Here is a 14,204-nt window from a genome sequence, read left to right as displayed (position 1 = left end):
CTACTGAAGCATCGGGCTGACGCATTCACATCCAGGCAGTAGTGCTTGATGAAAGTGTGCGTTTTTGTGAAGTGACTGCATGCCAAGTATCCAGTAGAGTTACTGCTGTGTTCAAGACAGCTGGAAATCTCCTTCACTATTCCTTAATGTAGGTGCTTAGGTTTACTGTGACAAATGGCAAAGAAGACTGACAGCCAGCAGGCAATTCTTTATTTAGATAGCGGGTGACTCCTGTATGGTGTCCAAACAAGACATATAGGGCCTGATTACAACTTTGGAGGAAGGTGTTAATCCGTCCCAAATGTGACGGATATACCACCAGCCGTATTACGAGTCCATTATATCCTATGGAACTCGTAATACGACTGGTGGTATATCCGTCACATTTGGGACAGATTAACACCTCCTCCAAAGTTGTAATCAGGCCCATAGTCAGAAGCATGTTTTATGATTTTCCGTATAAGAACTTGATGCATTTGCACACTTTAAAAGAAATTAAGGAAGTTTCAGCTGATGTGGGTAACGCCGGCATCTGGGGCTTGTAGCAAGAACCCATTCTGTAAGGTACACGCTGACTTTATTCCTCTCTGCAGTTAAACATATCGCTGCAACCACCCCATGACCGTGGGTGTACTGGCCAGGCACTGATGAAACACAAGTTGATTATTGATGTGATTGCTTTAAGAAAATAGTCAGCCTAAAAGAAGGTAGGGATGAAAGAGAAAGGCAGAGGAGAGTGTCTAAAAGAAAGAATTGAAGAATGGTAAGCAGAAAGAGAAGTCAATGAAAAGGACAGATCGGAGAATAAGAAAGGAGAGAAAAGCGCAACAGATAAATATATGGATCGTGAAAGTGAAGAGGAAGAAAAAATACGATGCTGAAGAGAAATAATGGAAGGAAAAAGAGAAAGTTGGAGTTTGGAGAATTGGAAATTAGAGAGGAAAGGAGCGAGGAGGAAAGCAAGAAATATGTATATGGTGCAACTCTCATTGAGTTGCATTAAACTACTTACTGTCCAAGAGGGGTGCAGTGCAAGTCCACAGACCATTCAAGTCAGGTGGGTGATAAGTATGGATAGAAAGAAGGTAGAAGGTGTTCAGTTGGAAAGAACTTTAGCCATTTTGTAAATGGATTTTATTTCCTTCAAAGAGCCCCTCCTCTTTTCCCTTGAAATGTGTCCCAGAAGTGACTTAAGGCAAGTGCTCAAAAACTGATACCATGATAAATGTAACAACAACAGAAACAAACCATGTGCAAGGCAGTCATGGTTTGATTATAGGTGCTTTTGTATGCTGCTCACATTATGATAGCAAATCGTTTAAAACGGGATCACCATTTCTCTCTTTTTTTATTTATTTTTATTTATCAAAACGATACTGCTGCCTAGGTCTGTAATAATTGATGGGAAATGTATTTCCTGCAGAAAATGGAGTGAAAAAGCTGCAGGTGTTAAATCAGCTCAAACTGTGTCTCACACAACACACCACTTACGGAACTCACATTTGCATTACAACTTAGACCTCACCTTTTTTATCACAAGTGTGCTGCCATGTTTAAGCTGAACCACTCTTGTTAAAGAAAATGTTTATTAACCTTTTGATGTACAAGATTGCACGTAACTTTATCCAGCTTGCAGCACAGTGGTGTATGTGGGCCTGGGTGGAACTTGTAAAGTTTCACATTGTGGAGTTACACAAAAACTCCAAGAGATTCCACAGATTTCAGTGAGCGGGTGGAATGAGACATGTTGTGCTGGTTTTTAGTCCTCAAAGCTTCTTCTGTGCTGTAAAATAAGCACGAACAGCACCACAGAGTGCACCAGAGGGCACTGCTTCTTTCTGCCGCGTGAGTAGATTTTCTGCTCGAGCTGCAGCTTTCTCAGTGCGAAGGGTCGCGACCTGCTGCATTCGCTCGTGTTGAGAAATAGTGACAGGAAGTGTTCTAGCACCCAAAAAATTGTGCTAGGAGATGCAAATTCTCACTCGCCATGCATGAGTAAAAGATTACACCACACGCCAGTTGGCACAGTTTTGCAGGAACTCCATGCTCCAAGCGGAATGCAGAGTGCGCAAAACTTGGCAAACGTCTCCCCCCACCCCTAAGCATCGGTTGGGCATTATATAGGAGGGTTTTGTCAGTGCTTATTTCTTGAAATCCTAAGCAATTACCTGGAAGTGCCAGGTAACAGGGCTGGCTGTGCTGGGTTGTGTACCTGCTGTCTTTGGCTGTCCATATTGTTTAGCTGATTGGACGTTGGTCTACAGCAAATGTACTTATCCGCTCAGGTTCAAGCTATTATGTTAAACAAGTAGTCAAGATTTCTAAAGGGTCGCCTGCCTCACTGGTATGGTATCACTCCTGTCTTCGAACTTTAAGTAGGCATTGCGTTTACTGTTTAAAGGAACAACTGCAAAATCTACTTATTTTGTTCAACTTTACCTCCTGCATGTGATGAGCATTTTACTATAGGTTCAATAATTATTTCATTTTATCATCTTTTTTCCCTGGTGGTCCATATACCTAAAAAAAAAAAATGAGAAAAAAACCCGTAACTTTACAGTGATTGAACAAGTAAAAATGTATTTTGCACTTATGCCTATTTCACTTTAATAATGTGTCAGCATGCTTTGCATTGTTTTTTTTCTATATATTTTATGGGCCTATCAAAAAATAGTTATCATTCAGCTCACTTCTTTTGAAGTCCTCTTAAGTGCTACAGCAATAAGAAGCTTCTGTGGAACTGTAAATTAAACTTCATCATTTTTCTAATCAAGTCTTTGACCAGTTGATTCTGCTGACGTTTGTAAGCAGCGTGTATCTGTTTGGTATATAAACACAGTTGGATATAAATATATTTTAAAATATTTTTCAGGTAAAGTAAAGAATCCCGAATGGAACAGAAATGAAATACCTCATAGTTGTGGTGAACTTTGCAGCAAGAGACGCTCTGGCCAAGACTGCCCTCATTCCTGCAACATGTAAGTGTGTGGCATACGTCTGCATATTAGTAAAATGGAAACATTTTATTACAGCTCAAGGCATTTCTAATGCTACTTACTCAGGAATGTCTCAGAAATTCAGCATAAATACACTGTTCACACCATTCTTAATGTAACTAGACATAGTTCAGTTAATAAAACATTTAATGTAATTAAACACATGAAAGCAATTCAAAATTTACAGTAAAAATGCATGTTAAATTTTACAGATCTCAAGGCAATGTCTGGTGAATTCTCCAGATTTTGCAGCACAGTGTTGTAAATAGCAAAGGCCTGACGCTCCTTTATAATGAAGTTCCCAGTGGCAGGCAAATCGGACATGAATGGCGTTTCATCACTGAACCTTAAAAATATGATCGAAGTCACAGAGTAGATTAACCACATGCAGTCTTGTATGACACTGGGACCAAATGGATTCTGTAGGAAGGTGGCTCTGTATGCACTATTTCAAAGTAAGAAATAGCATGCACAGAGTCCAAGGGTTCCCCTTAGAGGTAAGATAGTGGCAAAAAGAGATAATTCTAATGCTCTATTTTGTGGTAGTGTGGTTGAGCAGTAGGCTTATCAGAGGGTAGTGTTAAGCATTTGTTGTACAGACACAGGCAATAAATGAGGTGAACACACTCAAAGACAATTCCAGGTCAATAGGTTTTTGTATAGAAAAATATATTTTCTTAGTTTATTTTAAGAACCACAGGTTCAAGATTTACAATCAATACTTCAAATGAAAGGTATTTCACTTAGGTAACTTAGGAACATTGAATCAGCAAAATAGTATGTACAGTTTTCACAAAAATGGCAATAAGCTATTTTAAAACTAGACACAGTGCAAATTTCAACAGTTCCTGGGGGAGGTAAGTGTTTGTTAGTTTTGCAGGTAAGTAAACCACCTACAGGGTTCAAAGTTGGGTCCAAGGTAGCCCACCGTTGGGGGTTCAGGGCAACCCCAAAGTTACCACACCAGCAGCTCAGGGCCGGTCAGGTGCAGAGGTCAAAGTGGTGCCCAAAACACACAGGCTTCAATGGAGAAGGGGGTGCCCTGGTTCCAGTCTGCCAGCAGGTAGGTAACCGCGTCTTCGGAGGGCAGACCAGGGGGGTTTTGTAGGACACCGGGGGGGGATACAAGTCAGCACAAAAAGTCCACCCTCAGTGGCACAGGGGTGGCCGGGTGCAGAGTGCAAACAGGCGTCTGGTTTACAATAGGTTTCAATGGGAGACCCAGGGGTCTCTTCAGCGAAGCTGGCAGGCAAGGGGGTGGGGGGGGCTCCTCGGGGTAGCCACCACCTGGGAAAGGGAGAGGGCCACCTGGGGGTCGCTTCTGCACTGGAGGTCGGATCCTTCAGGACCTGGGGGCTGCGGGTGCAGTGTCTTTACCAGGCGTCGGGTTCTTAGAAGCAGGCAGTCGCGGTCAGGGGGAGCCTCTGGATTCCCTCTGCAGGCGTCGCTGGGGGGCCTCAGGGGGGTCAACTCTGGCTACTCACAGGGTTGCAGTAGCCTGGGAGTCCTCCCTGTAGTGTTATTTCTCCGCGGGTCGTGCCGGGGGCGTTGTGTGCAGAGTGCAGAGTCTCACGCTTCCGGCAGGAAACGTGGAGTTCTTTTAAAGTTGTTTCTTTGTTGCAAAGTTGTTTCTTCTTTGGAGCAGAGCCGCTGTCCTCAGGAGTTCTTGGTCCTTTTAGATGCAGGGTAGTCCTCTGAGGCTTCAGAGGTCGCTGGACCCTGGGGAGCGCGTCACTGTTGCAGTTTTTTTTGAAGTGGGGAGACAGGCCGGTAGGGCTGGGGCCAAAGCAGTTGGTGTCTCTGTCTTCTCTGCAGGGCTTTCAGGTCAGCAGTCCTTCTTCGTCTTCAGGTTGCAGGAATCTATCTTGCTAAATACTCAATTTAGGGGTGTGTTTAGGTCTGGGGGGTTAGTAGCCAATGGCTACTAGCCCTGAGGGTGGCTACACCCTCTTTGTGCCTCTTCCCTGAGGGGAGGGGGGCACATCCCTAATACTATTGGGGGAATCCTCCATCTGCAAGATGGAGGATTTCTAAAAGTCAGTCACCTCAGCTCAGGGCACCTTAGGGGCTGTCCTGACTGGCCAGTGACATCTCCTTGTTTTTCTCATTATCTCCTCCGGCCTTGCCGCCAAAAGTGGGGCCGTGGCCAGAGGGGACGGGCAACTCCACTAGCTGGAGTGCCCTGGGGTGCTGTAACAAAGGGGGTGAGCCTTTGAGGCTCACCGCCTGGTGTTACAGTTCCTGCAGGGGGAGGTGAGAAGCACCTCCACCCAGTACAGGCTTTGTTACTAGCCACAGAGTGACAAAGGCACTCTCCCCATGTGGCCAGCAACATGCCTGGTGTGTGGCAGGCTGGCAAAACTAGTCAGCCCACACTGGAAGCCGGGTATGTTTTCAGGGGGCATCTCTAAGATGCCCTCTGGGGTGTATTTCACAATAAAATGTACACAGGCATCAGTTTGCATTTATTGTGCTGAGAAGTTTGATACCAACCTTCCCAGTTTTCAGTGTAGCCATTATGGTGCTGTGGAGTTCGTGTATGACAGACTCTCAGACCATATACTCTTATGGCTACCCTGCACTTACAATGTCTAAGGTTTTGCTTAGACACTGTAGGGGCATAGTGCTCATGCACCTATGCCCTCACCTATGGTATAGTGCACCCTGCCTTAGGGCTGTGAGGCCTGCTAGAGGGGTGACTTATCTATGCCATAGGCAGTGTGAGGTTGGCATGGCACCCTGAGGGGAGTGCCATGTCGACTTAGTCATTTTCTCCCCACCAGCACACACAAGCTGGCAAGTAGTGTGTCTGTGCTGAGTGAGGGGTCCACAGGGTGGCATAAGACATGCTGCAGCCCTTCAAGACCTTCCCTGGCATCAGTGCCCTTGGTACCAGGGGTACCAGTTACAAGGGACTTACCTGGATGCCAAGTTGTGCCAATTGTGGAAACAAAGGTACAGGTTTAGGGAAAGAACACTGGTGCTGGGGCCTGGTTAGCAGGCCTCAGCACACTTTCAAATCATAACTTGGCATCAGCAAATGCAAAATGTCAGGGGGTAACAATGCCAAGGAGGCATTTCCTTACAGATTCCTAGCAGAATTTTTAATATCCTACTATGGTCTGCTCACCCCACACCTTCATGCAATGTATACCGCCTCCAGGGAGGCAGGAATACTGACATAGTATTTAAGAGAGGACATAGTCACCACTATAATGAAACCTGGTCGATCTGCAGACCAGAGCTACTTGTTTAGCTCTATCTTGCTTCTTAATGAGGAGACAAAGGTGCTTGCCAAGATCCTGGTGGCAGTGATTGGCTTAGTGATGCATCTTGACCAGAGATGTTTCATACCTCAAGGGCTGACGCAGCACATTGTTCGACACCTTAATACATTAGCCCTTAAAGGGCGACTATGCACCATACTTGCAGTCCTCCAAATCAACTTTAAGAAAGTGTTTATTAACAAAAACTGGGGTTATCTGTTCTCACTGCTTGAAAGATTGAACCTCGGTCCTGTTTTCTTGGCTTACACTCAGCTCTTATGAGATCCTGGATGACCATGTTCATAAACAATATAGTGCCCCATCTCTCTTACATATAATGTGGCATGTGAACAGGATGCCCTCTTTTGCTGCTTTTATTTTCTGTCTCTGTACCCCCAGTGGCAGAACTGCTTGTAACAGGCAACCGCATCATGACAGAAGTAGAGGACAGAGTCTTACTATATGTTGATGAGCTCCTAGTGTATCTCAGCTACCTAGATTAGCTAGGTGCTTGAACAATGCAAGTACTGAATGTGTGTCTTCCTGCTAACATAGGGAGGGTTGAAGACTGGGTCAGCTGCTCATACCTGAAACTAGCAGCAAAATGGAGTGCGATATTGCAGGATGTTCGTCTCAGGTAGTGAGTGACAGATCTTGGAGGGTAACGCAATCCTCTTGATGGACTCCCCATCTCTACTCGTAAGACCGTGGTCTTTGGTCTTATAACTGCTAGATTGGACTTTGGTAATACCCTTTACATGGGCCTTTCTGGGTACCTGATACACCATCTTCATGTCATCTCACATTCCGCTGCAAGACTCAGTCTCACTCTTCTTTCTCACAGACAGGCCATGTGCTTCCACCTTAAGGAGCTAAATTGGCTCCCTGTCCAAACACAAACGACATTTAAAACCCTCTCAGACTTTAAGCTTTCTTAAAAAAAGAAAGGCCCTGCTAGCTTAAACTGATTTGGAGCTACAATCCTTCCCATTCCCATGTGCCAAACTCATCCATACTCAAGCTAGTTTCTTTTCTTTCCCCACCCAGCAGCCAAGGACAGGAGTGTGCTTTCCTTCTAGATACACTTTTCTACTTTTGAGGCCATGTACCATCAAAAACCTCAGAACTTGTTTCTTTGACACCAAGTTTGGCAGCTCTCAGGTTTGTTTACTTTAGCTCCAGTGGCACCCTTTCTGTGTTGCTGTTATGTTCTATAAGTCTGTTATTCATTTACTAATTCATCCAGTAATTCACTCAGTAACTCATTTTTTCATAATGAAGTTTGTGGGTCAGTTTTCTGATACATTATAAAATTACACAATCCATTTTTACATTCCTACATTGTTTTCATTATTCATAGACTATCAAAATGTTAGAAGCAAACCAATTAACTCAAACTGTCTCAACAGGTCGAAATAAAATTAATGGACACTTTTTTTTCTGTCTGGTTAAAAAGCTAACTTAATGTGCAAATATGCAAAACCAATTAGAAGTTTGTGTCTGAACCCCTTTCAGAGGGCCTTGGGCACGCAGGGTTACCGGGCCCAGTTGTGGGGTTTGAGGCCTTTTATTCCTGATGTCCTGGGGACCGACTTACTATGGATCACAAGTAAGTGGGTCGAGTACTTCTTCTGCACTTGACTCTGTGTTGTATGGTCCGAGCAGTCCAAGGCTCTCTTGGGGAGACGTAGGGACACAGAGTAGTGAATACAGGCTTTCAACTCAAAATCCACAGTAGCAATAATAAATCATTGTCCTTTCAAATGCTCACTTATAAAACAAAAAAGAAGTATTTTATTTCTGCTGTTTACCACACACAGGAAGAATACAACATACACACACAATTACACTGACCTCCCCTGAAGTAGGGGATATAGTGTCTCCCTGTCCCATTCAGTCCTCATTATCGATCATAGTTATTCTCCATTCACTATAGTAACATCCAGGGTATGTCCTCACAAGTAGTCCAATTCTCAAGACTCAATATAACGATGTAAAGTCATTAGTATTCCAGTAGACACATGCTCGGTTTTAGTTGCAAATTCTCCCAGGACTGTCAAACCTGATTCAAGTCCTACCCACTCTGGCAGAAGTGAAGCATTCAGATTCCTGGATTTCTCCCTATCAATAGGCGCTCACAGTGGCACCAGTCCCAGTTAGGTGAGTCGCTCTCATGCAGACTCAATGGCTTTACTTTGCGGGTGCAGGCTGTCTCCCTTGCGGTCGTGCTCCTGCAGCATTCAGAGGTTTTCTGCCGCTTTCGTCTGTGAGGTAAGTGTTCACAGAACCCTACTACGACATTCCTGTTCTTGGTGCCACTTGGGGGACAGTGCTCCCACAGCATCCTTTCTCATTGAACAAGGTTGAACCAGTTGCAGTCCTTGTTGCTCCTGGTGACCTACGGGTTACCACCGGTCACTGTCCATGGGCTTTGGGCCAATCAACACAGCAAAGCAATTCACCGCAGCCTCTCTTGGCATACAAAGTCTTGGCACTACTACTGCATAGGGCTTCGGCCCTTCTTGCATAGCAGATTTAACCATAGCATCCCCTCCAGCCATACGGGGTCACGGCATCACTACTGTGCAAGGCTTAGGCCCTTACCGCACAGCAATCTCTGCAACCGCCCTCTCCTGCTTGTACTACACACAATGTAAGCCATCAAGAGGACATTCTGATCAACAACCCATCCAAGGTGCTAAACAAAGAGCAGGCACAAAACCTTGAGTCCTCCCTTCCTCCTCTCCCTTTATCCACTCCGGTAGGGGAACCATTACACATTTCCTGAAAGAGTGGCCACACCTCACAACAGACACCTGGGTATTGAATATTGTGCAGAATCCACTTCACCATCGTCCATTCCACCAAAGCCGTCCACTTCCCATCTCTCCTTACTCAGGACACAACTCAACATCTTGTTACAAAAGAAGGCGGTGGAACCATCAGTCAACGAAGGAAGGGCATTTACATCAGGTATTTTATTGGGTCTTCATGTCAACTTCACCAAGCCCATGTCAGCACCAGTCCAGACAATGCATTACGTGGGGACCTCCAGCGACACCATTCATGCAAAGGTGTGTCATTCGGAGGAGTGATGCCTATCGATCCTTCAGAAATGTCAGACCCTTAGGAGGGTGCATCATCCAACTGCAAGAGTAGTCTCATCTTTTCTGGGCTCGATGGCCTCCTGTATTTTTCTCACTTCCAATGCTTCCCTCTACATGCAGCCTCTCCAAGAGTATCGGAAGGACAAGTGGGACCAGCTGATGGGCAACTGGGACGACAAGTGGATCACACTATCCCAACACTTGATATGATCCCTCAAGTGGTGGTGTTCTCCAAGCAATCTCCTCCAAGGGATGAAGTTTCACCAACAGGTCCCTTCTCAAACCATTGTAACAAATGCATCATTGCTCGGATGAGCAGCCCACATGGATCACCTCCAGATCAAGGCTCATGGTCTCAGAGAGTGAAAGGACTTGTCATATCAATCTCCTCAAGCTCTGCGCACTTCATCGGGTGCTCAAGACCTTTCACCCATCATTCACCACCGACACCCTGCTTGTTCAGAAGGACAATACAACCACCATGTACTACCTGAACAAGCTAGTGGGCACCAGGTCCAGAGCCTTGTCACTAGAGGCCCAGACAATTTTGAAATGACTTTTGGCCAGGAACCTGAGGGTTATGGCAACTCACCTCCCAGGTGTCCAGAACGTTCAAGCAGATGCTCTCAGCAGAGCTTTCAATGATAATCACGAGTGGGTCTTGCCCAAATAAGTCATTCAAAGTATTTTCCACTTATGGGGCACCCATTCTATTGAGCTATTCGCCATAGCAGAAAATGCTGCAACTTCTCCTCCAGGTATTACCATCCAGAGACACTGGGGAGTGCCATGTGGATCGACTGCTCAGGCAAATTTCTTTACGCCTTTCCACCGATTCCCCGGTTCCCAGCAGTCGTGATCAATCTGCTCCACTCCAAAGCTAAGATGATCCTAATTGCTCCAGTATGGCCAAGGCAATGGTGGTTCCCGTCCTCCTTCACCTTTCAGTGTCCACAATCCAAGCTGCCATGCGGGCCAGACCTTCTAACGAAATTCAGAGGACAGATGGTACACCACATTCTCTCCTCCTTGAATTTAGTGGCATGGCTTCTGAGCTAGTACAGTAGGGACACTTGAACTTGCCACATGACTGCATGGAGATCCTCAAGGAGGCTAAGCAGCCTTCCACTTGCTCTGCTTATGCCTTCAAATGGAAGAGATTTTGCATCTGGTGTTCCTCTAAGACCGTGGACTACCGATTACTTGCCAAGAGGATGTGATTCTACACTTGGCTAAATCTGGCTTGCAATTCTCTTCCATAAAGGTTAATCTGCCTACAGGAAATGTCCATCACAAACCTCTTTTTCCAACTCCTAGTCATAAACGATTTCTTAGAAGGGTTAGAGAAGGTTTTCTATCCCATTAGACGTTGTTTGCCTCCTTGGGAAATGTAAGGAAATGCCTCCTTGGCATGGTTACCCCCTGACTTTTTGACTTTGCTGATGCTAAGTTTTGATATGAAAGTGTGCTGAGGCCTGCTAACCAGGCCCCAGCACCAGTGTTCTTTCCCTAACCTGTACCTTTGCTTCCACAATTGGCACACCATGGCATCCAGGTAAGTCCCTTGTAACTGGTACCCCTGGTACCAAGGGCCCTGATGCCAGGGAGGGTCTCTAAGGGCTGCAGCATATCTTATGCCACCCTGGGGACCCCTCACTCAGCACAGACACACTGCTTGCCAGCTTGTATGTGCTAGTGGGGATAAAACGACTAAGTCGACATGGCACTCCCCTCAGGGTGCCATGCCAACCTCACACTGCCTATGGAGTGTACATAAGTCACCCCTCTAGCAGGCCTTACAGCCCTAAGGCAGGGTGCACTATACCATAGGTGAGGGCATAAGTGCATGAGCACTGTGCCCCTACAGTGTCTAAGCAAAACCTTAGCCATTGTAAGTGCAGGGTAGCCATAAGAGTATATGGTCTGAGAGTCTGTCATGCACGAACTCCACAGCACCATAATAGCTACACTGAAAACTGTGAAGTTTGGTATCAAACTTCTCAGCACAATAAATGCACACTGATGCCAGTGTACATTTTATTGTAACATACACCCCAGAGGGCACCTTAGAGGTGCCCCCTGAAACCTTAACCAACTACCTGTGTAGGCTGACTGGTTTTAACAGCCTGCCACACACCAGACATGTTGCTGGCCACGGCCCCACTTTTGGCGGCAAGGCCGGAGGAGATAGTGAGAAAAACAAGGAGGAGTCACTGGCCAGTCAGGACAGCCCCTAAGGTGTCCTGAGCTGAGGTTACTCTAACTTTTAGAAATACTCCATCTTGCAGATGGAGGATTCCCCCAATAGGATTAGGGATGTGCCCCCCTCCCCTCAGGGAGGAGGCACAAAGAGGGTGTAGCCACCCTCAGGGCTAATAGCCATTGGCTACTAACCCCCCAGACCTAAACACACCCCTAAATTGAGTATTTAGGGGCTCCCTAGAACCTAGGAACTCAGATTCCTGCAACCTAAGAAGAAGAGAACTGCTGAACTGAAAAATCTGCAGAGAAGACGGAGACACCAACTGCTTAGGCCCCAGCTCTACCGGCCTGTCTCCCCCCTTCTAAAGACACTGCTCCAGCGACGCGTTCCCAGGGTCCAGCAACCTCTGAAGCCTCAGAGGACTACCCTGCATCTAGAAGGACCAAGAACTCCAGAGGACAGCGGCTCTGTTCACCAAAGAGTGCAACTTTGCAACAAAGAAGCAACTTTGAAACAACACACGTTTCCCGCCGGAAGCGTGAGACTTTGCACTCTGCACCCGACGACCCCGGCTCGACTTGTGGAGAACAAACACCACAGGGAGGACTCCCCGGCGCCTACGAGACCGTGAGTAGCCAGAGTTGACCCCCCTGAGCCCCCACAGCGACGCCTGCAGAGGGAATCCCGAGGCTGCCCCTGACCGCGACCGCCTGCTCCAAAGATCCAAAACCTGGTAAAGACTCTGCACCCACATCCCCCAGGACCTGAAGGATCCGACCTCCAGTGCAGGAGCGACCCCCGGGTGGCCCTCTCCTTTGCCCAGGTGGTGGCTACCCCGAGTAGCCCCCCCCTTGCCTGCCTGCATCGCTGAAGAGACCCCTTGGTCTCCCATTGATTTCTATTGCGAACCTGACGCTTGTTTGCACACTGCACCCGGCCGCCCCCGTGCCGCTGACGGTGTACTTTCTGTGTGGACTTGTGTCCCCCCCCGGTGCCCTACAAAACCCCCCTGGTCTGCCCTCCGAAGACGCGGGTTCTTACCTGCTGGCAGACTGGAACCGGGGCACCCCCTTCTCCATTGAAGCCTATGCGTTTTGGGCACCACTTTGACCTCTGCACCTGACCGGCCCTGAGCTGCTGGTGTGGTAACTTTGGGGTGGCTCTGAACCCCCAACGGTGGGCTACCTTGGACCCAAACTTGAATGCCGTAGGTGGTTTACTTACCTGCAAAAACTAACAAACACTTACCTCCCCCAGGAACTGTTGAAAATTGCACTGTCTAGTTTTAAAATAGCTATATGTCATTTATGTGAAAACTGTATATTCTATTTTGCTAATTCAAAGTTCCTTAAGTACCTACCTGAAATACCTTTCAGTTGAAGTATTACTTGTAAATCTTGAACCTGTGGTTCTTAAAATAAACTAAGAAAATATATTTTTCTATACAAAAACCTATTGGCCTGGAATTGTCTATAAGTGTGTGTTCCTCATTTATTGCCTGTGTGTGTACAACAAATGCTTAACACTACTCCTCTGATAAGCCTACTGCTCAACCACACTACCACAAAATAGAGCATTAGAATGATCTCTTTTTGCCACTATCTTACCTCTAAGGGGATCCCTTGGACTCTGTGCATACTATTCCTTACTTTGAGATAGTGCATACAGAGCCAACTTCTCACAGGAAATCAGTATAGTTATTTCTCGCCTTATGCAAGATCCCTTTGAACTGTTCCACAAGGCTTCCCTACAACATCTCACGTGGAAGGCAGCTTTCCTGGTTGTGATAACTGCGGCGTGCTGGGTCAGCGAGATACAAGCGCTGTGTTCTTATGAACCATAAACTGTTTTTCATTGTAATAAAGTGGTTATGAGAACTCACCTGAAATTCCTTCCTTAAGTAGTGTTGGACTTTCATGCAAACCAGAGGATTTCATTGTCTACATTCTTTCAGAATCCCTCTACTCCAGCAGAAAGATCTCCCCATTGAATGGATGTTAGGATGGTTCTGAAGTTTTTCCTTGACAAAACAAAAGATATGTGCTAGATGAACCAATTGTTTATTAACTATGGTCCAGTACGCACTGGTGTGGCATCTTCCAGACAGTCCATCTCTAGATGGATAGTTTCTTGTAATTTATTATGCTACTGAAAGTCTAATAAGCCACTAATAGCTAAGTCTCATGCACATTCTACTAGAGGTAAATTGGCAACTACTGCTTTAGTGTATAATGTCTCGATTCCAGAAGTATGCAAGGCAGCTACCTGGAAGTCAGTACATACATTCACCGAACACTACTGCCTAGATTCTGACGCTGGAGCAGATGCTCAAGTAGGGCAAGTCCCCCTGAGAAATTGACTTGCTTAAACTATCTTTGACTCTTTGTCTTCTCCACCACGATATGTGGGGATGGGCTTGCTATTCTATTCAGTGCTTATGACTATGTATGGAATTCCTCTGCGAGAGAAGGAATCGTTTCTTACCTGTACCTCCTGTTCTCTCGTATGGGAATTTCCATGAAAAGTCATTGGCAACCCTTCCTCTTCCCCAGTGGAATGAACAGAGATATCCTGGAATCTTTATATGTCCCATATCGCCTTCAAAAAGAACTGAAGCAACTGCCACCAGCTG

At 46.2% G+C, this 14,204-nt stretch overlaps 1 protein-coding gene across 1 annotated transcript in view; it reads left to right on the top strand.

Annotated features, from left to right (window-relative positions):
• The window catches only part of NFX1 (nuclear transcription factor, X-box binding 1), a 1,141,187-nt gene that overhangs the window by 299,763 nt on the left and 827,220 nt on the right, over positions 1 to 14,204 (top strand). The window contains exon 5 of the mRNA XM_069219549.1: positions 2,873 to 2,978. Within this exon, the coding sequence (XP_069075650.1) occupies positions 2,873 to 2,978 (106 nt within the window). The remainder of the gene's footprint in view (positions 1 to 2,872; positions 2,979 to 14,204) is intronic.

This window comes from Pleurodeles waltl, chromosome 2_2 (assembly GCF_031143425.1).
Source record: "Pleurodeles waltl isolate 20211129_DDA chromosome 2_2, aPleWal1.hap1.20221129, whole genome shotgun sequence".
Taxonomy (NCBI): Eukaryota; Metazoa; Chordata; class Amphibia; order Caudata; family Salamandridae; genus Pleurodeles; species Pleurodeles waltl.
The sequence above is the reverse complement of the archived record's forward strand: the minus strand, read 5'-3'. Positions and strand labels throughout refer to the sequence as shown.